This window comes from Typopeltis vanoorti, chromosome 22, assembly GCF_054136105.1.
Source record: "Typopeltis vanoorti isolate ZY-2024b chromosome 22, IOZ_Tvanoo_1.0, whole genome shotgun sequence".
NCBI lineage: Eukaryota > Metazoa > Arthropoda > Arachnida > Uropygi > Thelyphonidae > Typopeltis > Typopeltis vanoorti.
The window spans coordinates 88,239,754-88,263,637 of record NC_143570.1 but is presented as its reverse complement, the minus strand read 5'-3'; the positions used below and the strand labels follow the sequence as shown (position 1 = coordinate 88,263,637).

The following is a 23,884-nucleotide window of genomic DNA, read 5'->3' as shown; positions in this document are numbered from 1 at the left end:
GGAACACGAATATCTAACCTGTCCTGTAAACAAAGCGATGATCACCTATGCCCTGAATACTGCCTCTAGCACGTGTAACTACGCACACAGCCAAGAAGACTACTGGAATTTAGTCCATACAGAAGAAGAAAACAGACACAGAATTTCCTCTTCATCTGTACTAAAGCCGTCATCTACAGCTTCTTGGGAGCAAGCACGCAAGAAACAACCACCATCGACCCATCACCGAATCGGCACAAACCTTCATGCATAGCCTACGTCGGAAACTACAAAGCAGGCTTTCACTGGAACTTGATTACTACAAAGAAACAAGAACTGTCGCGAAATTCATAGAGGAGTGGAATCCAACTGGCACCCTCTTCTGGATTGCCGACGACAATACACTTCAGCTGAAAGATAACTAAGAGTGAAACTGAACTGTAATGTTGATTTATTTAATGTATTTTCTATTGTATATCCGAAGGAAAATCTTTCTTTCTCCGTAATATATATATACTTATAATATGTAAATAGTCCTTTTGTTGCCTATCTTCCAATGTATATTTTATCAAGTTAAATTTTTAAAAAAAAATCCATATATGCTTATGAAATTAGTATTTTTTGTATGAGGATCTGGTTTCATAAAACCGTGCAAGTGATTGAAATACTGTAATTTCGTTGCAATTAAGATTGAAATTTCTTTAAAATCCCGAGGCCCGTGATGTATGGTTCGTCATAACCTTGGGGGCTTGGAGACGTAGCAAATAGTCATTCGTTTTCATTCATTCCTCGAGTTTTATTTCGCAACTAACTGCGCGACACACACACACACAGTTGTATCAGACGAAACTTCAAGTGTGTGCGTGTGTAGGGTAGATACCTAAAACGTTAGTTCGCCGCTGAGTACATGTTGCGATTAATATCACGTTCTTTTGTCATATTTCGAGGTCGTATTAAATTTGAATGCAGGTTTCATTCCCCTAGAAGGTCACTAAGTGACAATTCAACGAACGGTAGAATAAGTTTACAAATAAATATAAACTTCTTATTTTTTTCCTTTCCAAATTGTTTCTCTCTCTGAAAATGAATTTGGGCTAATCTACAGTTACTTAAGCAGAGAACAAACAGAACGAGTTACTGCAGCGTGTATGCAACAGATAACAATTTATTAGGGTGGATTCACATCGTACATAATCGCCATGGCAACGACTATCTTGCACACTGCTTGATATCACGAGTGGGGTAGCAGATACGCTGTTTGCGCGGGAAGACATTCATCTTACCGATCGTAGGGAAGGCAGACAAGCGAACCAGAGGTATGCGTGCCACAGATATGCGTTCAAATACACATGCGCACTGATAACATCACGTGCCAAATATAACGTCAGTCGTTGCTTTACCGAGTGAAATGACCTTCTACAACGGTAGGCTGAGGAACGAGTCAACAAATGTCACTAAAATTTGAATGTCAACGTGCAGATCGGTAGGACTAACAATCATGACTAAAAACATGTTGCTAAAATATGCGAATCGTAATAATAATTGTTATTATCACTAATACTGTACACATCCCGTGCAGTGGAAATGTCCCTCTAGAGTACAAAACGACCTATGATGTCGATTTAGTAAAATATATTGGAACTACGGACTTTCGTGGGAACCTGTTCGTTGTACAGAGAAGTTCGCCAAACTGAGATTCCTTACTTTTCGAAACGTAGGAGGGAGAAGAGTTAGCATCCCTGAGCCTGTCGCAAAGATCGAGCAAGGGCTCCGTACGCTGCCGGTGAGAAGGTTCTTAGATCATTGCACTGGCTCGCTGCAACAGCGACTGTAGGTGTAGACTCACGTAAGTGAAACGTGAAACACGCGCGCATAACTTCACATGCGGTGATGATGATGTCGGCTGTGCGCGTGATCGGGCCTGGGGTCAAGGTTCTTGATTACGATCCTCGGCCTGAAGCTGGTGGGGTCGGGGTTAATGACAGTCAGTGTGCTACCCCGACAGCGGAAGTTACGGTAATCTGACGACTTCCGGTGGGCACTGGCCGGAGGAACCACGCTAGGCAACACTTTGAAGGAGGGGTGTTTAGGAACTGAAAGGCACGGAACCACGCGGTGTTTGTCCAGGACCGCTGGATTTGCTACGTGGCGTGGCTTAGGGAGGGGCGAGCGTTCGCTCGTGCTCCTTTTGTGGGATATCGACAGGTCGAGTGCACCAGTGTCGTCTCGGGATGGTTCTGGCTCCTCTCTCGCACTGCCGTTCTCGGGAGCGGGGTAGGCTGTCACAGGGCTTAGCACTGGCTGCGGACTAGTGGCGGGAAGGGACGCCGGTTTCTCGAGTTCGGGCGTTTGTACCAAGGACGCCGGAGAGCCAATGTCATCGTCACACACAGACCGTGTTCCGGTTCGACTGCTGATGTCACTGCCTCTGCCGCTGTCAGCTTCGCCATCGTCCGTTCCTTCTGCTTCGTCTTCCGGATTCTCCTTTTCTGTTTTGGTAGATTTTTCCTCTAGTGCCGCCGGGGAAACGCTGACCTTTAATTCCGATTCGCATGACGGCTGAGTGTCCATGGGATCGCAACTTTCAACATCGCCATCTTTCATCGCTGGTTTTTCCTCTTTTTGGGCGACCGCGGTCGGGACCGTAGGACTATCTTCGCTAGCTGCAGTGTTATCGATTGCTGGAGTGTTTACGAGAGGTTCTCGAGAACTGGGTTCGGTCGATCCCTCTGCATTCTGCGTTTCTTTAGAATTAAGAGGATGTTCTGGTGCCGTTGCAACCCGGGTGTCTTCTGCACGTTCCGCTTTCTGTGGTTTTGCAGGGGGAAGTACTTCCGGTGGCACTTCAGTTTCGGGTCGTGTATCCACGTGGGTTGCTTTCACCTCGGGTTCCCTGCTCTTAGAGCTTTGCTGAACTTCGCTACGAGTGTTCATTTCACACTCCTGCTGGCCAAGCACGGGTGCCTCTGCACTTTGACCTTTTGTGGCGTTTACGGGTTCCTCGCTTTTCACGTCTACGAACTTCCGCTTTGTCGATGCGCTGCATGACTTCGAAGAAGAAGATTCCAGAGCGTATTCCGACTGCGTTCGTTTCTTCTTCTTCTTCTTTTTCTTCTTTTTTGGCTTGCTGCTTCTCACTTCAGGCGGATTAAGAGACGGAGTTTTGATGGTGCTGTCCGGGATCACCTTCTCCTCCACTTCCTTCTGTTCTTCGGCAGGCGGTTTCATATCCATTTCGGGTGGTGCCGACGTTGACGAGGTCGAAGGGCGATCCTCGGGAGGTTCCTCTGACACCTGATCGCATTCGGAGAAGGAAACTTTCAGCCTTTTCTTTGGTCTTTCTACGATACGATAGCTTATCCGTATGGGAGCATTCTGGCAAAAGAAAAGAAAAAATCTTTTAAACAAAGGAACAGGCAAACATTGGAAAAACATATAAGACTTATTGATAACTGACTATAGATATTTCATTCGTATATGTTCGTACAATATTGCCTACCGGTTTCGCTAGTAGCTGACTAGCTGTCACAGTACAAAAAAAAAAAAAAAAAAAAATGGTAAATGCAAAAAAGGTTTAAGAATATAAAATATAAAAAACCGATGACTGAAGCAATCCTAAGGGACATAAGTTCCACAAGTGTACAATAGCGACCAATGGGAATTTTGAACCATTCTTCCTGTAGGCATGTAATGAGGTCCTGGACTGTTGTGAGGCAGACGTCCCTTGACTTCAGCCGATGCTCCAGTTCATTCCCAATTGTTCAGTAAGGTTGACACCATGGCTCTGTGGAGGCCAGTCAAGTGTGGTGACGTTCATATCCACAAACCACGCGGTTTAAGCAGCAGTCTTATGACACAGTGCAGTGTCTTGCTGAAAGAGACAATGGTCAGTTCCATAGAAACATCACAAAGTAGGAAGCAATGCATTATCAAGAATATTCGGATATCTCTCGGAGTTCAATGTTCACCACAAACAGAGGTCCGAGGCCAAACCACGAAAAACAGGACCATACCATCCTACCGCCAACTCCGAATTTCATGGTTGGGGTTACGTACTCTGGTAAGAGACTTTCACCGGGCATCCACCACACCGGTCCATTTGCTCGGTACATGGTGTAGTGTGATTTGTCGCTCCATAACACAGCTTTCCCACCTTCCACGTCTCCCACTGTCCACGCTCTTTGCACCAGTGAACCCTATGTGACATGCATTTTAGCAGGCACGCTTCAATGCATGTTGGATGGAACACTGGAGGATTGCTTTTGGCTTGGATGTGTCTACATCTCAAACACGAAAGCATTTTTTTCTGAATTTTAGAATTTAGATAAATTTTCAATATGATAATTAAAAAATTATAATCCAAGAGCAACGGCACATACAGCAAAATAATGCAATACATAAAAGCAGTCTTGACGACAAACAGCATGGATAAATATGAGATTTGAAAAAATATCCAGGACTATATTATATGGTAAGAGTTTTTCACACAGCTAATTCAGTGCGATGAGAGATTTTTTCATTTTTTTTTTTTTTCATTTTAAGTCCGCGCGGTTAGCCTAGTGGCTTTGCGCTTCGCAACCATATGACTGGGGAAGGAGTGTCCCAGGTTCGATTCCCGTCGAAGACGTGACGAATTGAGGATCTTCCTCAGACATAGCCAAGTTAGCCGGTCTTGGGCGCGGGCAGTAGGGTTTTTTCCGTCAGTTTATCTGACGTTTTTCATCCCGCAAGCAGGCAAACCGGCCCCGTGAACATACGCCTCTACAGCCAAAAATATATCCCCCCCCCCCTCAACGGCAGACCAGGCGACAGGTCGGTTGGGAGTGGTACTAACAAGTAGTCGCATCTAAAGTAACACGCGGACCCTGCAGAGGAAGCGGGAATAACGCGTAGTGAAAGAAGAAGAGATTTTTTCATTTTAAAACAAAAGGTAGTGTTAAACAGTCTATTAAGCAGTTCCTATACTCGTGCTCTTCCCCCCCCCCTCCCATTTCTGGTATTCGTTTTCATATTAGCTTCGTTTCTTAATGAATAAAGATATAATATTGAAGATTCTGGAATCGAATAGGTAGAATATTTAAATTATTCGTTTTGTGCTTTTAGGATTGCATATTTCAAGCCTATTTTTCTACAGAAGTAAACAACGTATCGGATGTTTACACACTGATCATCAGATTTTAAGAATAGTAATGTTCTGGAGAGAGATAATTGCCTACATGGTAAAATATTTCTATAATATAAGGTATCTCTGTTTTTAATGACAGTTAGAATGCGTTGTGTTAGGGGTTGCATAGCTTTGAATATAGCACGGTTAGCAGTTTGTATGAATGCGAAATCGAATGTTGAGATTGTCGCAGTTAAGATTTAAATTTTTTTTTTTTTATTTGAATATATCCGCTTCAGGCTTAGGAAGAGCCTCCGTAGTTCAGTACAGGCGAAGTCCTTTAGTCGGAAAGACCTGGTTTCGATTCCCGTCCATGACGTGAGGAACCTTTATCTGGTCTCTTTCGACTAAAGGTGAGTTAGCTGGTTTCATACGGAGGTAGTTTTTTTTTTTTTTTTCACCCAGAAACTCGTGTTTTTCGTCCCCTAGAAGAAGCAAACCGACCCCGTGTGAACACACATCATGGATTACAGTCATGAATACGTCCCAGCCATGTGCCGATCCCGGATAAAACTGGGGGGGGGGGGAGCAAAGATGAACTATCCTGTAAAAATCTCACGAATACTTTACGGCCAATGCCTACAAAGTCACCAACGGTCGGAAACGATTAAAAGGGAAAATCAGGATAAGGTTTAGGTTGCTGTCAATTTTTAATACAAAATAAATTATGCGTTTTTTATCTCCATTTTGGTGCACTCTAAGTTACTTTTACAATTTTATTTCTGTAGGAATATATGAATGGAAAAAAAAAAAGTTCTACTGATGGTTAATTTCTCAGTTTAAAAGTTAAAAACTATTATAATTACAGCTATTTTGCCTGCTTCAGTTTAGGAGTTAAAAACTTTTTTTTTTCTTAGTAGATTTAATAGAGTAGAACCAGTAGGTTCCGTAGAGTAGAACCAGACCTGTACTTACCATACGTGGGATTTCATTTATAGAATCTGCAGTGAAGATCAATGCAGTGTCGTGTACAAAAGGTATTTTTAGTTGGTAATTGTAGGTCATTGAAATCGTTTTAGTAAATAGGAAAAACTGGTCCAAACAGAAGTAAATGGAAAGAACGAAATCACCTACGATTCGATGATGAAGTTGTTCTTTAAAGAAACTGTTTAAGAAGAACAAATGATCACTGAATCGAATTGAATGCAGAAGGTCAAAAAGACGGGTTTAAATATAAACAAAAACAAAAATAATGTATAATAAATACATAATCAAAAAGCCAATACAAATGGAATACCAGAAAATTAATATAGTAATTGCTATGATTAGTTAGGACAAAAGATCACAGTAGAGGGAGTTGTGAAGAAGAATAAATTATACGGAGAATTCAACTTAGTTGGATTGGATAGCCTTTGGAAAACACTGAAGCACTCAGAGGAAACATCCCAAGCTGCCATAAAACCAAAATATTCGACAGTTGTATACTTCCGTTCATGACATATGGAAGTGAAACATGGACTTTGACTAAAAAATTAACCAACAAGGTGAGGATTACCGAGGAAAATGAAAAGATCACTACTCAGTATTACCGTTCTACATAGAAAGGACAATATTTGGATCAGAGCTCAGACTAGGATGAGACACATTATAACAGCCATTATAAGATCCAAATAGCAACAGGCAAGTCGCATTGCAAGAAGTAACACTCAAAAATGGACAAAGTCGATATCAATGGTATCCCATATATTAGAATGGTGTCCCAGACATGGAAAGAGAGCTACAGGAAGACCAAAGAGAAGGTGGAAGGGTGAGATTAAAGAGGTGACTGCACTCAGTAGATAGAAAAGCTCAGGAGAGAAATGAATGGTGAACTTTGAGAGAGGCCTTCGTCTAGCAGTGGATAGAAAATGGCTGATGATAATGGTGGTGGTGGTCCAAGCACAGTCTTCTACTGGGGACACTAACTGAGTTGAAGGAAGCTGCTGTAGCTTCTGTGTAATTATGCGGTTTAGTGATCGAGACATTAACATTTAAACCAGTCAAGAGGATCACGTCTAATTCCTACAGCCTCTAATTTATTATTATTGAATATCTCGGAATATTGCATCAAAAGATTTTTACAAGTCTAGAAAAACTGCAAGGAATTAACCGAGGTTGTGAGATTTAGTAATGCAATTTCGGCACTTTGTTCATGAAGCACCAAAGAACCAGTTACGCAGCTTCTACCGTACTGGTCGTGGAAAAAGGGTTCGTTAATTGACGCAAGGAAAAATTACTGATCTAATTTTTCCTCAATTCTCTAATGCACTTGTAGAAACCGGAAAGTTTCAAATGATGCCCAAACGTGAGAGAATAAATTTTCCTTCCGTAAAACAGAATACCTGTGAAAGCATTTGTTTAACACCCGCGCGAGCAGAGGCACACAAAGAGAAGCGACACAAAAATTAACATAAGGTTAATTCATATCTCAAAGTAAGCAGCATTACGAAATCAATGTAAAAATATTCGTTTATTTAAAACGAATTTCTTTTATTTTTAAGCTTCACTGTCCACGTATATAAATGTGATTAAAACATGAGGTGAAAATTGGGAACAGAATTTTTTTTTTTTTTTTTTAATTTACGTAATTTATGGCGAGTAACCGGGCACCATATTTCTGGAAAGGATAGCGAGATTACAATAAACTTAAAGGCCACGAGGTGCAATGATCGAAAAGCTGTGTGTGTGTGTGTGTGAATATTTTTATCTACTGTGCTACAAGAAAAACCAGTTTTCTGAAGAAAAATGCCATTCCAATACCTCTGAGACCGGCTACCTCAAGTTTTACACGAAAAATTCCGAAATTCCTCGCGTCCTTGATGATATCCAAACTGGAACATTCTAATCGGGGGCATTTGGTGCTGCTCGAAGTGGATGCCAATGATCTTTGACTAACAGAAAACTTCATTCTGATCCAGAAATTTAAGCAACATTTTTGTACCCCAGTATAATTCTATTGTGGGTGTTGGCTTTGAAATAATCTCTTTATTCAAGACTTCAATCCTAATCAAGTTCCTTATGAGCAAAGATTAGAGACGACATCACCACTGAAACTTACTGGTAAGTGAGAGGTGATGTTTAGATTTGAAAGATGAGGAATTTGAGCAGATGCGCATCGCATATTTGAAAGCATCCCAACTCAGCTTTAGGTGAAGAGGCTGAGTTGACAACCACCACAGCATACTGCTTGCGGCAATTATTTCTTGACACCTCCAGAAAGTCCTGACATTCCGTGTAGGTTTGTTGCGCAGATCGGGAGGAGGCCATTTCGCCTATTAATTCCATTTCCACTACATCTCACCATGAAGTATATTTTTGTTAAACTGATTGCATTTTCAGACTGATTTATTGATTTGCGGGTGGGGTAAAAAAAAAAAAAGCGTCATTCTTCAAAGTACACTAGAGATTATGGACAGCAACTGAGAGCTGGAAAGGGCAAACGTCCTCCCCTCCCCCATAAACAACGGCTCCCATAGCACAGTAGGAAGAATACCGTGATCTGCGTACTTTGGGAAAAAAAAAAAAAACTGTTTGAATCTGGTCACATAACACGAAGAACACTTAATTCAAGTGACATGGGTTACAGGAAGCAGGATTTTTAATGCGGTAAATCAGGATTTACTTTTACTCATTGCACAGCAAGCAGATCAATCTGACAACAGGAGCCGTTAAAAGACAAAAATACCTTAATAGAGTAAGCGGATGAAGGTCTGGATCTTCGTGGGCGTAGTAACAGAAACTTCATCATGCCAGTTTCTATTGAAGCCTGTGCGTTTAATTGAACAATTATGGTCAATTTAGTTTTACGATGTTCTAACAGTCAAAAAAATTGGATCTGGTAAATGAACGTATGGCTTTCTTTTAGAGTAGTTTTTAACGGATACCTCGATTATTCTGAGCAGCTTTAGATTGCAAACGTAGCATCTGTTGGCATTTTAAACGTTTTAACACGTGGGTATTACTTCTTTCCAGTCATACCGATATCTGAATACATTGTGGAAATTAAAACAAGATATCTTAGATGTCATTATTTAGAAAAAAAAGCATCACTGTTCAGATGGTGAGACAGCATCCCTCACTTATTGGCGAAATGAGTTTTGATCAACACGAGGCAATCATCATTGGAAAATTCACCCTTAAGATAGAAGCGAAAAAACAATCTCCATCCGCTGTCAAATTAGGTTTCACGAAACATGCAATTTGTCAGAAGCAAATAAAAGTACTTGGAAAAGTTTCGATGATATTCTTTTCTGAACGATGGTTTGAATGTCACTTCAAGGAATCCACTGTGATATTCGGAAGCATCCTCTAAAGTTAACCTACAAACAACATAACTTTTAGATGTGTGCATAGCAATTATAAAAGGACCAAGCCATGAACGGCGTGTTGCATTCCTCTTCCACCCTACGTTCACAACAGCAGCAGTTATTTGAAATAAGCAAGTACGCGCGAGCCAGAAAATTAAACCAATACTGTACCACCCGTAGATCAGCTGCGCGGACCTGCTACTACTCTGAGCAGAAATATTTTACACGCCCTAACAAATGCGCAGTATTTGAATTTTTTTATAATATACAAAAAGAATGTTTAAAAGAAAATTTCAGCTCTGCGCGGCAACTAGTCAGTGCACGTGGGAGCATCTCAGTCACTGCGCAGCTGCGCACAAGCACAGCGTAGAGGGAACATTGTATAGGATGTACCTTTTAAACAAAACATCTTACCGTTTTAAGAAAATTATTTGTTATCATCGGCAACTTGGAGAAGTCCGTGCAATGGTAAAATTAAAACTATTTTAAATTGTAATTAATGTAATATTATGACCAGTGCGTCCAGAAAAGGTTGTACACTTACAACACTTTTTCAGAAACGTGGGTACGCTATGGTTTAAATAAACAGGAAATTCTAGCGAATAAATACACCTAAATTTTCCATAAGAGGGTGGAATCACACAGAGATGAAAATTATCTACCATCAAACCAGAGCAATTTCCCACATATGTGGATTTGAAGTCGTTAAAATCATGGTTGCGCAGTGTTGAGGGCCGGATCGATCGTGATGCAAAGCCACAAGGGAAATCGCATGAGCCATCTTCTGATTTTGTTCGTGTCACTGAATACAATTTATTCAAACTACGAAAGAGCCGACTTAAAAAAAAAAAAAAAGAAGAAGTTGCCTAATGAAAATAAATGCAGAGAAAATTATCTTTGCTTTGTTTGTAATAGTGGACAAGGAATATTTTCTTATTTATTTAGTTCGTTTTTATTGCGTCAAAAATAAAAACAAAAATGTTTTTGAAACATGTAAATATATCAAGCTTAGGGTTTTGTTGGAGCACCCTTACATCATCTTCCTCATTGGCTACTACCTGACAAACACGATCAAGGCATAAGATACAATTACTTTTAGATTAAGAACAGAAGCCTTGTTACATCTTTGAAGGTTAATGGGAGGAAATTCCAGGTTGTCGGATGGCTTAATTACTTCTGTTTTTGATATGAAAAGCCCACTGTCATGAAAAGTAACTCATATAATATAAATAAAATGAAAATGAGCCAAAATCCGAACGGGAATGACGAAATATAAAGCCAACCCAATAAACAGACAATTGCTAATAAAAATGAAACCCGAAATGCTGTCCGTAAGATCTTAACCAACTGATGCTTCTTATCATATGACTGAAACTTAGCAAAAATCTCTACAGACAACTCATTCTTTCACAATATGCTTAAAGAATGGTGATTATGAATGGATAAATCTTAGCGTGTGGGAGCCGTTTCAACTAAAACAGTCGTCTTCAGAAGAACAAAAGAAATTCGACAAAAATTGCAAGGAATTGAATTTTCAAAATTTTTTGAATAAGAATTTAGAACCAACAAAAATATACTCTGAGTAAGCAATATGTTTTTTTATCCGAACTTGCTATCCTTTTTGAAATGGGAAAAAAAAAAAAAAAAAAAAAAAAAAAAAAAAAAAAAAAAAGAAAAGACGCATCGTCGCCAAACAGTTCTCATGATATAAGCACAAAAAAAACCAAAAAAAACATCGTTCTCACCGGAGTAACTTCGAAAGTTAATGAAACACTGCTATACGTTAAATTAGAATACGAAGTCGACTTTATGTTTAAATATGGGATTAAGGAATATATAGGTACAATATAAGCACAATTTTTAAAAATTTATTGAATTTATTTGGGAATTTCACAGCATTTTGGTGCACACATTATGTTGTAAGCATACTTATGAAACTGCTTACGTAACTTACTAAACATTTCAACTGCGTCTATTTCCTGTGATTTAATTTTCACACTCTTATGCAATTAACTGTTCAGAATTTATTCTGATTGTACTGAGTTACTTGAAGCTGTTACATAAATAATTAACTGCAATCAACCGCGATGCGGAGCATTCACAACATGACGTCATTTGCATTTGCTGGAAAGCACTAAATGTCCCTTCCAGCCCTCCTTAATTTACATAGCAGTTTCTTAACCCAAATCTATCGCGTACCCGTGACCTTTTGAAAGTTTACTCGCTAAATGGTTTGATCGCAATCAACGTTCGCGTGAGGACCGGGAGATATATAATTTTCCGTGGGTGCACTATTTTGCGGCTCTGCGATTAAGAATTTGTGCTCTATTGCTAGTGTTCTCTAACGAGAAAATTGCGAGTTTCTGCTGAATACTGGGAGTTTAAACGCAAGTGAGAAGTAAACTTGAGAATTCTAATGATCACCTTGGTCGAAGTTTGAGGTCGCGTCATGAAGTTATGCGTACCATCTTATTTCATTTAAATAATCAACGAGTAGTTTAATTAACATCTGCATTTCATAACAGGCGCAACGTTCACAAACTTTTTTTGACTTTCACCTTGCGTAAGTGACACACATTTTGAAGCTGGAAGCAGAACACCAGGCTAAGTGGGTTGTCAGATTACTGCAGCAGAAATAGTCTGTTCTGTAATTACATTTTTGTGAATCGGAACTTCTTTTTTTTTTTTAATACAACTGGGAAAACTGTCCCGCTTACTCATCGATAAGTGATGACATTTTACGGGGTGTGTGTGTGTGGGGGGGGTGAGTAATGTTATTGTACTGGAAGAACAGTTAATAGCAGCCACAAGATGATCACAAACTTTTCTCTGTGTGCCTGTGTGTGTGTAAATGCAAGCGCGCGCGCGTGAATAAAATGCACTCCCGGTTCTTATCACAAAAAAAAAAAAAAAAGAGTTGAAAATCCGACGGCGGTACCTAATATGGTAAACTACTACTGGGGTTTCCTCGATTTCGAGTTAAAGTTTTTCTATACTTTTTTTTCTTGCTCTGTGAAACAGTCACTTCTTGGTATCATGTCATTTCAATCCCCCCCCCCCCACACACACACACCGAAATAAATTTTCTGTCGATTCCCTCGACAGTTCGTAGGACCTCTTGAATGTTCTCATGTGGGCGTTCATGCCAAGCTGAGATTCAAGATTTAGTATCACATCACTACCGAAGCGCAATTCATTGACTGCTGCGGGACTAAAAGCAAGGGTTTATCGAAATGACTACTGCGCATGCGAGTCGTTTTATAATGATGTTCAACCGAAGACGAGTTAACCTTCTCGTAAAGGAACTTACAGGATTTTTCAACTTTCCCAAAATCTGGTTTGTTTTGTGGAATAAGGAAGTTAGCTTCCTATAAACACACGCAATTAACAGTAGTTTCGTACGCTAGTTGTTTCCGTTGTAATTTCAAACAAACCAACCCAACCTAGCCAGTAGCCTAGTGTCATTAATGACCCGTTCGGAGGATGGTAACAGTGGTGAGAACAGTAAAGATTCGGACGTGATTGGGGACTATAACCGACGACAAGCAAAACGCATTTAAATCTTACTAATTATAAAATTGTTATGAAAATCGTCACTTTTTCTTTAGTGGAATGATTCTGTTTATTGGAAAATAATAATAATAAAAACCTGCAAAGAAGCCTCCAATAAGGCGACCTTTACAGATATATTACTGTTATGAATTTTCGCATTAGTGCGACACGTTTGGCGACTTGAAAAAATTAAAGGCGGTCTTGTCTATAAAGGAGCGCATGCGAAGAAGAATTTCAATAGCGATCTATTTTTATATAGTTTTACCATAAGACATAAAAACAAAGTTAAATGCATAGAATCTAATTCTGTTACTATAACGTAGTGGAGTTGGTTGTTGGAAGCTGGATAGAGAGAGCGAGACACCCAGAATATTTGTGAAACTGTAGAGAGTGTATATAGGATGCAACGAAGGAAGCCTTTACTACGGGAACAGTAATGTTTGGAATAGCAGAGAACTGTTTCATATCAACTAAAAAATAATATTTACATGCTCTATAGCAGGATTATGTAGCTCTCAAATAATAACAGAATTTCCAGTTTACACCGATGTGCAACTTTATTCTTTTATCGCACTAAGAAAAGGAATTTTGAACAAACTCAAAAGGTGGGGGGGGGGGAGGCGTTCACAAACTGGAGATCGTTTTTGCAAATCTTTTCAAATCGGAAATATGTATAAACATTCGATACCCAAGAACGGCATTCCAGAAGTCGAGTAAAAGTGGACATTTTGCATTGCGCTAGCAGCGAATTCTGTATGATGAAAATCCACTCTGTTTCCGCAGTGTTTCAGATCATTACTCACGTGACTAAAAAGATTAACGAGCGTCTTTAGCGCAGTTGAGGATGTTCGTTTGTCTGGAGCTGGAACGCGAGAAATCTTTATAAGGGATTTCCAACTGAAGATTAGTTAGCCTCACATGGAAGTGACAGGAATTTCCTTCGGGAAACCCACGTTATTTAACCAGCCGAAAGTACGTATATTTAACAGACGTAATACTCTCATAACCTCAGATGCTTTGGACAAAACTTTAACTACCCAATCCAGCCAAAGGATAAATAAGTCTCCAGCTCGGTATATTTATTATAAGGACATTCTTCAACATTGTAATGCGTAAACCTCATTTCAAAATTTTGTTACTTTGACGCAAAGGGTTTAACAGCCATTATCAATTGCAGGTGTCCGGCAAATAAAGGGGGGGGGGGAATTTTATTTTTTGGCACGCTTTTATGTAGTGTCAGTGCTACAATATGTACATTACCCTATAATCACAAAGAAGTCCACGTGATGAGAATATCCTTTGAATTTCAATGCGGATCTACGAAAGCCACAAAATAAATCACATTCTGATAACACTTAAGAAAAGCAGCCCGCTGATTATTTTGTTGAAACTACTGACGTTCGGACAAACGTATTGAAGGCATAGCAAATGCCGATCAGCCACCTGAAAAGAGTGAATGTTATTTGTGTTGCCTCGTAATCAGCGACATAACAAAGCTAAAGCAAATTCCAACAGGTACAACAGGAAAAGTCTTCCGGCGGACAGAAAATTCTTTCGCGAGTGAAGAATAACGTTAGCTCTACCGATGCGACAACAAAATCATTCGGTTTGTGACTGCTCAGTGGAACAGCATCTTAAAATTCTAGGCGTTTCACTATTAGTTTGCGTCTCTGAGACACACCCGTATGTGGACCAAAGGGGCGCCGTCCTCTATTGCACACGACAATTCTCTCCGCAGAGAATGACTTTGAATTTTAAGAGCGTGAAAGCGCGGCCCTTCGATGTTCGCGATGCACATTATATATAAGGCGCATGCAAGCACTTTAACGGCAAAAAAAGGATGAGATATATCTTGTAGATATTGTATTACTTGAAATACAAGATTATCTGATATACGCATACAAAATATTGACTTTCATTCATATAAATAAATACAAACATTAACCTGCGATACGAGAAAAGGAAAGAGCCTGCTAGAAATGATGGAAAGAGATATTTTACGTGGGAAATGATCTTTCACAGTTTAAGATTATGCTGAGGAAACGTCCTAACGATGATTAACTTGTACTGTTAGATCGAATGTGGTGTTTATCGAATGTTCATTGCTTAACGCAATGAGAGACCTTACACTGACGTGACGCCACTGAATACGAGATTGATATACTACCTTGAAACTTGGGTGGATGCGCTGATTTCAAATAAAAACTACAAGTGCGTTTTTCTACGTTAACCTGTATCGTGTATATGGCACTGTAACTCTGTTACTTGGATTTGCATTATTCTATTGAACTGTAATTTGTCTCTACAAATTATTGTGCTACATGCCGAATAAATAAGCAGACAATAAGAGCATATATGACAAACTTCTTTTACTTTGCAGTTTCATTCTTTCCTTTATTCTGCTCTGTTTATTTGCTTTTTTAATCCCAAAAGGAAATTAAGGGTCATAATGCCAATTAAAGTAAAAAAATAAATAAATAAAAAAATGCAATTTTGCAGTGTTAATTTCTACAGAGTACGAGATAATCACTTAGATGCGAGTGTCCTTCCATTCAAAACGTATGCGAACTCCCCCCCCCCCCCCTCCGACACACCCAACTCTTTTACAATGAGAGGAAGTTGAGGGCACGGGTCTTCGTTCGCACGCTGACAATAAATTGCATATTTTGGCAATTTTTTCCAACGCTTGGTAGTTGCAGCGAAAATTTTGTGGAAATATTAATCAGGTGTTTGTGTAACTGAGAAAAAATTTGGAATGCAAATTCCATAACAACGTAGAAGGTTCTTCATCTGAAGGAAATATTTACACGATGAAGAGATTTTTCTAAAACGTGACGATAAGGATAATAAGAAACCCTGTGCGCGCGCATGCGCCAAATTAGTATTACCCTAACTGATTTTTTTTTTTTTTTTTGGTACGATTATTGTTACTAAAAACGCATGCGATAAGCATACATTTAGCGGTAGGTTTGGCTAAAATAAGAAAACAGGCGCATTTGCATTAATTCTTCCACTTATGCGTATACATTTCAATGAAATGCGTGTCAAGACGCAAAACAGACGATCAGACAGGAACGCATTTTTAGAAACTTGGATACTACACGAAGAAGAAAATTGATTTGGTTATTTGGTTCTACTGAGGTGACAAGCGAATATGATGAACAAATAATTTTTGCTGAATCCGAAAGTGATCTGCAAAAAATTATATTCGGAATTTTATGGATGAACAACTCAGTTTCCGAAGTGGGGGAAGAAGTTTGAAGGGAAAAAATCTAATATTACGGATTCATATAGCTAGAAACAACGAGTGAAAAAAAAATTTACATACTTTGTACAGACATCCTGGGTGGTGGTGATGGGAAAACTGTAAATAAACAACAAAAATTTGTTATCGCCATTTCGGTTGTGGGCACTGGCGTTTGGAAATGCCTTTACAAGATTAATTTGATCGTCTCACTTACGAAAGGCCTGAAGAAATTCCATGTTTACTCTCTAGAATAGAGTTTCCGCATTCGGCATTAAAGTTGTATTTATATTTATAAATAAATATAAATACATGCAAAAGAAAAAAAAATCTCACCAAGGAATCTAATATACTATAAGGTTTTGTGGTTCGGAGTCGAATAAAAAACAGACTGGATAAAACAACAGAAAGCTATCAGAGGCAATGATAATATTACAGAAGCAGCACTTCACACTACAGACAGATGTGTGCGCGCACACAGAGAGTCATCTAAAAACACTTGCCATCTGAGAGTATATGAAGAGTTTATTATGAAGAGAAAGAATATATGAGTATATTGAGAAAACGGTTGACTTAGAAACATTAAAGTTAAGCCAAGAAATGCGATATCATATGGTTGCATTCAAGCAGGGACCACAACTGCGGAGAACCACTTATCAATCACACTGAACACGAGAGACTGAACAAGGATATAAAGAGCTCGCACTTAGCATAAAAGATGTACTTTGACGCTGATTATGAGATGTTGTGAACACGAGTATGATGAACATGTTAAGAGACGGTCGCTGAATTGCAACTTCTATTTCTGTTCTATTTGCTGCTCCGCTGACACGAAACATTTTTTTTCCTTATATGTAATTGGACACCAAAACTAGAAAAAAAACTACAGGTGTTTTTTTTTTTTTTAAAGAAAAAGGTTTTTAACTTAGAAACTCGAAAATTTCCTCTCGCAAAACAGCCAGAACAACAAACGCAATATACGCGCTGGTCTGTACTGTTTGGGTCGTAATTCCAAACCACCACATATATATTTGAAATTTTATTTAAAAAGTTACAAATATACGAACCCAAACCATCCTTAATCAGTGTAATTTTCTGTAATACAACAACCATAAGTACATTAAGTACAATACGTTAATCTATAATAGCTTTTAACCAAACTTCTTAATTCGCGCAACTTGCGTATTCTATATCCAAGTATGCATTGCATTTCCTTCAAAGTGTTCTTCGAATGCACCACTGTCTCCTCCAATTTCTGATACTGATGATTCGACTGAAATGGCTTTTCGCTTGAAATCCGCCCCCCCCCTGCAAAATCGATGATTCGATGATGAGACATCGATGACCAGAAGTTAGCACACAACTGCAATGAAATAAAGGGGGGAGGGGAGGAAGTAAGAAGCTGGGGGATTAGCAAGAAGGGAAAAAAACACTGTTCAGGACGGTACTGAGAGGAAATGCACTTATCTTCGTACTTTTTTGATGACTTACTATTCTTCATCAGTAATTATTAAGTGTTAACTCACTGAATTCAATAACACAAACTGATTTAGTGAAGCTCTGACAACTTCGACAATGGTCTTCGTTCAAATGATTGCTTAGATACGAGGTCAAGTCACTGTCCTTCGTTATGATGCTGACCAGTGTATGCGTGTGATGTGGAAGAAGTCTCTTACGTAACCATACGGTTGACATGCATCCCGGTTGGAGGTACTGCGGTTCTTAATGTCTCGATGGTTTTCGACATCATAGTTCGACATCTCATTGTCCGAACAGCAAATCTATCTGGTTTGTGTCACTCCGAAGTACGCTATTGGATCAACAATAAACGAGGTTTTCAAAATCTACAGTGTAGAGAAAAGAGAGCAGAGCAACATAAGATGAAATTGAGACAGAAAACGGTGAACACTTTACATTAAATCGATGAAGGTCTCTTTCCAGAACCAAATATGGTAATACAGCAATGCATTCGCAGATGCCTAATTTAAGATTCCAATCGGAAGGAGATCTGAAACAAAACGCACATAAAAAGCGTCAGATGGAGTTCCAGAAAAGTTCTAAATTCCGGAATGAGACAGTAATTAAAATTCCAGCTGTACGGGACAATCCTAAGCATTTCAGAAGACGAGCAGATGGGATTGATTCGCTTAAAAAAAAATCAGTGTTTTCGTCATATTTGTGCTTGAGGATTGATAATGAAAGTATGTCTTCGAATGGTCGATATATTCCTACGGATATTCCAGTTCTTTCTATAATCAAATCTCCAGTAAACATGTATCATCAGAGTTCTTTATCTTATTCACCATTTTGTTCTTTATGGACTTATTTTATTATTATTACTATGATGATGATTTTTATAACATGTACTTTTTTGTGAAAAATTCGAACTTTGTCCATTAAATAATTTTTCAAAGACCTAGCTGATATGACAGGCTACTGGAGCATAATAAGCGTAATTATTCCAGTTATGTTTTTTTTGTATGTGTGTGTGAAAAATACATAATAGACTGACCTAATTATCAAAATGTTTTTCGTCTTCGATTTCAAATTACGCCGGGACGGTAAAGCATTTTCTTTTAAATTGCAAAAAAAAAGAGAAGGAAAAAGTCCCTACATCGTGTCAAAAGTACTGCTACAGAATTGTAACGTTTCTAAAATTTGGTGTACGCATAAAGAACTTTTGCAGTGTGCACTAAGTGAACTTACCCGCTTCCAAATGGAGATGTAAGCGACATCCAGCAGACTGTAACAGTCAGACAGAAGTTCAGATTCGTATAAGAGAGATACCTAGAAAGCAAAACATTGAGATTTAAAAAGGACACCACTAATACAGTCAGCTAAGAAACAAAATAAATGACAACTTAAAAATAAAAATTAAAAAAAAAAAAAAAAAACAGCACACAGTTCTGAAGCACAAAAGACGACATCCATAATAAATCAGTGCATATACATTTATGAGTGTATATATATTTATTTATGAAGGATACAGAACAGTGTTTCTCAATTATGGCTCGATACCTAATCACAGACAATTAAATCAGCCACGACTCAATGAAAAGAGAATATCTGCAAGATTTGTTTTCCGTAATTAATCTATACGGCTCGTCAAAATATTATTAATAATAAAATAAATAAGATGCTGCACTTATATATTTTAAGGGATTTGGGTCTTCCCACTGGGCACGGGTATTCTGCGAGTGTCTTTAGATGACAGGTGAATTTCATCGCCTGTTGCGAGACCACCATTTCTACGTATTGGAAACAAAGGGGCTCGAGACGTACAATAGCTTTATAGCCTTTCACGGGTGCGAATCACACGTCAAAAAAAATTCTCCAAACAATAATTTAGAGGCGAAATATCTCTGTAACGATCTTAAATAATTTATAACACAAACTGGTTTGCGGAAAGATTAACGTATCAGTTCTCCAATCAACAGGCGGTGGGTTCGAATCCCTTTGCGATTGTTTTTTAGTGCTCTTGAATCACTAAAACCACATTGGTGGTTTCATTTCACGAAGCAGTAAAATTTCTTCCCTTAGCTGAACCACTTTTATGGAGCTTTTCGCATGCTTTCCAAGTGGTAATATGTTTCACAGCTGGACCATGACGTCATACGTCTACTTGTACATTTAAGTACAACTTGTAATGCGCGCACGTCACCGCAGCGGTTTTATTGCACCTCTTTTTCGCTTTGGCGCTACTCGCACGTATATCTTTTCATATCGCACGAGAATAGACGAAAAAAACTGCTTATTTGTTCTCGTTCTGTCACTAACTGGAAGCAAAAACAAATCTCGAAGCAATATATATATATATAAATACGTAAAACGAGGCTCAATATCTGATAACATACACTTCAATATTTATATTATCTAACATCTTGTGGGCGCAGTGTTTTGCTCTCAAATAATATATATATATATATATATATATAATTAAAGATACCAAGCTATTTTAAACCTGGTTTTACTCCATTTCCCAAGTACGCAAACAGACAAGTAAGTCAAGTTTGCGCCTGCAAGTCTAACTGACCCCACACGCAGTGCAAGTCAAGGCAACTCGTGGTAAAGGTGGTTAAGCTCTGATCACTATTCTTAATATTTACCCTTAATGCAAAGCACATCTCCTGGAGGAGATGTATGATGCTATGTATTAAAGGCAATGGGGCCACTACCCAGACCGGTTTCGACCTTCATTGAGGTCTCATCAGTGGGAGCCAGGCTTAGGAATACCAAGGTTAAGTAATACAGAGCTTATAAGTATTTTACCAGGACAAGTTACCAATAAGGTGTTTTAACCTTATTAAATAAAAATCTCAGGATGAGAAATAGATGTAGAAAGTATTTTACCTTGGGTATAATAAATGTTAAATGTACCAAGCTAGTTTAAACATGTTTTACTCCATTTCCCATGTAAGCAAACAGACAAGTAAGTCAAGTTTGCACCTGCAAGTATTGCAAGTCTAGGTGACCCCACACCCAGGTTTAAAATAGCTTAATCTTTAACATTTATTATACCCAAGGTAAAATACTTTCTACATATACAAGAAAATTTAATACAATGATACAGTGATAAATCTTTTTTTTCTCCTATACTGATATTCTGGAAAAGGAATAATTCATTCCTCCGTGACACCCAGACTTCAAAAATATCTAGCATACAATACACACAGGCTTATATGAAGATCCTTTAGCAAAATGGAAATCTTACATCGTCCCTATTGAAGTTTGCTCAGTTATGCCGTAATTATCTCTTTTACACACAAACAAACAAAGAATATGCTTTTTAATATAGTTTTTAATTCTCCGGATGAAAATGGTTGCCAAAAGGAATATAAACGTACCTTTTATTGAATCGTTAACAGAAATAGGTAATTTCTAATGAAGAAAATGCAAAAGCAGATCTTGAGACCCAAAAATGGGAAAGAATTCTGTTCACAAAATTACAGTTTACCATAATGTATTAGTAAGTTGATATTATCATTTCTTACCCCTCCTCTATTTCTTATGAGTTTCAGGAAACAGTTGCCAAGGAACAAAGAAAGAAAGACAGGTAGATGCTTTTTATTGTAAGCTTCAAATTCTAGTACAAATTTTGAATAATCATATGTGTAACCTAAGAGCAACAGCTCGTCCAGGTTACGATATGCATAAAGTTACAAAAAGTTATGTAATGAATTATCATTATATACACATGTGCATTCATATAATATACAGGGTGTTCGGGATAAATTTGACAGTTTCGTAAGGAAAAAGAAAATCTTCTTTGTATCTATTAAATTTAATGAATTGACAAAAAAAACATTACAGGCAGAGTTAATTACAATACTATCAACAAGATTTACTCAAAATAACCACCATTAGCATCGATCACAGCTTCAATTCTGCTTCGGAACCTCGAACAAGCTGATGCTACAGTCTCCCTGGGAAGGGCCGCAAAAACTGTTTCAATTTTATCCATTAACTGGGCTTTTGTATTACTAGAAGTGCGATTGGTGTCTTTTTCAACTGCGCCCCATACAAAATAATCCATGGGGTTAAGGTCTGGGGAGTTTGGAGGCCAAACATTTGGACTGGTGAAGTCGTAGAAATTTTCAGACAACCATTTTTGACTTTTCCCAGAGGTGTGGCAAGGGGCCGAATCCTGCTGCCATACATACGGCCTACCATTGGCTACCCTTGTTATCCAGGGCTTGACTACAGTTAGCAACTCCACGAATAAAGCCCGAATTCCAATGCCAGGGTTCTTCAACACCTGTTCCTGCAGATTTGCGAGGAATTCTGCTGTACGAACGCAATCAGATCGTCTGCTAGGGATCTTTCTTCTTGCTACATCCTCGTAGTCACCATTGCAAGTCTCTAGTTCATGCCTGATTGTTTTTACTGTATTCAGGGAGCATTGGGCAGCAGTCGTAATATCCTTATTTTGATGGCGGGCACGAATCATCATGATACAAGTTATTCTCTTCCATGATTCAGGTGGGTTCCAGCTATCCATCCTTTCTGACATCTTGTATATGAATGAAGAAGGGTCCAAACTTTTAAATGAAGAGAAGTGTGTGTTAATACATGTAACTTACGGAAAAATATAATTAATTATAAATATGTCAAATTTATCCCGAACACCCTGTACATATTATTATAATATAATAGTAATAAAATCACAGGAAACATGTTAATATGTACTGAGAGTATTACAGTTACAAAGCATAAAATTAATTAGGAACAAAATAAAATCAAGTAGTTAAATAGCATTTACATTTTTTTACATTTTACACCTGAAACAGTATCTTTTTAATACTAATATGCAAAAACCAATCATTTATATTATTATTTTGAACAGCGCTTCCTCATTTCTGTGGGAAAATAAATACTCTTTGATTAGAGTTTTGAATTTGTTTGGATTAGTTTCATTTTTTATTGTTAAAGGCAGTGTGTTGAATATTTTTGACGCTAAACAAGTATAATGTTTGTGTATTGCTTCTTTATTTTCTTTAGGAACTATATATTTTAGGCCCTTATATCCACTAAGAAAGCATTTTGTTTGATATTTACGTATTCGTTGTTTTTTTGAATAGCAGAGCAGTACCCTATAGACGTATAAATATCTAAGGAATAGTATGTTTAGTATGGCGTATTTATTACACATTGCAGTATCCTTGTATTTGTTTCTAGTTAAGATTTTAATTACTTTATTGTGAGTCGAAATTAAAAGGTATCAGCTGGTGCAATAGATCCCTCCCCAACTTAATATACCATATTGTACTGTGCTTTGAATCCAGGCAGAATATAATATTTTTAGCATATTTAAATTTAAGAATTTTTAGGTAGTAAAGTCTGTTTAACATAATCCTTACTTTATTTACGACATCGGTAATATGCGGTTTCCTGCTTAAATTAACATCAATTTTTAATCCCAAGTAAGTTATTACATTGACTTTTTCTATTCCCTCACAATTGCAATTTGAATTTGTCCTGCAATTCCAATCATGCAAAATTAATTGCGCAACGAAGTTCATTTTGCCTGTTGTATTTCGCAAATTAAAATTTACATATTTAGTTTTTGAGACATTCAGACTGAGTTTATTTGATTGGAACCAATTTGTTACTTTTAAAAGATCAGCATTCACTATGGTTTGCATTAGTACTGTATCATCTGCAAAAACATTTATTTTATTGTTTAGTTTAAGATTGCAGAAGTCATTGATATAAATATTAAATAAAATTAGTCTTAAGACAGATCCTTGTGGTACACTGCAGTCTACTGTTCTGGAGCTGCTATAGCTGTTGTTTATTTTTATAATTTGTGATCTGGCATTTAAGTAATTTTTGAACCAGTTTAACATGAATTTGACTTCTAATTTTTTTTATTAAAATTTCATGTGATACAGTGTCAAAAGCTTCGTGTTTGTGAAGTTCAGTAAAGCATGTTCTGTGCTAAACTGTTGCCTGAACCCAAGTTGATTCTTTGAAAAGAAGTTGTTTTTGTCCAAAAATTTCATGAGTCTAATTTTTATCAATTTCTCTAATATCTTCGAAAAGACCGGTAGAAGGAGGTCTGTAATTTTTTAAGTTATTTTTGTTTCCCTTTTTATAAATAGGTACAACTAACGCCTTCTAAAAATCCGATGGAAACGTGCCTGTCATCAGTGATAAGTT

The 23,884-nt window shown here is 38.0% G+C and overlaps 1 protein-coding gene across 1 annotated transcript in view; it reads right to left on the bottom strand.

The window, feature by feature from the left end:
* Positions 1-1,106: 1,106 nt before the first annotated feature.
* Positions 1,107-23,884, bottom strand: part of LOC150094549 (uncharacterized) — a 71,637-nt gene continuing 48,859 nt past the window's right edge. The window contains exons 9-10 of the mRNA XM_090412109.1: positions 18,932-19,012; positions 1,107-3,354 (exon numbers count right to left, since the gene is read on the bottom strand). Of these exons, the coding sequence (XP_090268235.1) occupies positions 1,858-3,354; positions 18,932-19,012 (1,578 nt within the window). The 3' untranslated portion in view covers positions 1,107-1,857. The remainder of the gene's footprint in view (positions 3,355-18,931; positions 19,013-23,884) is intronic.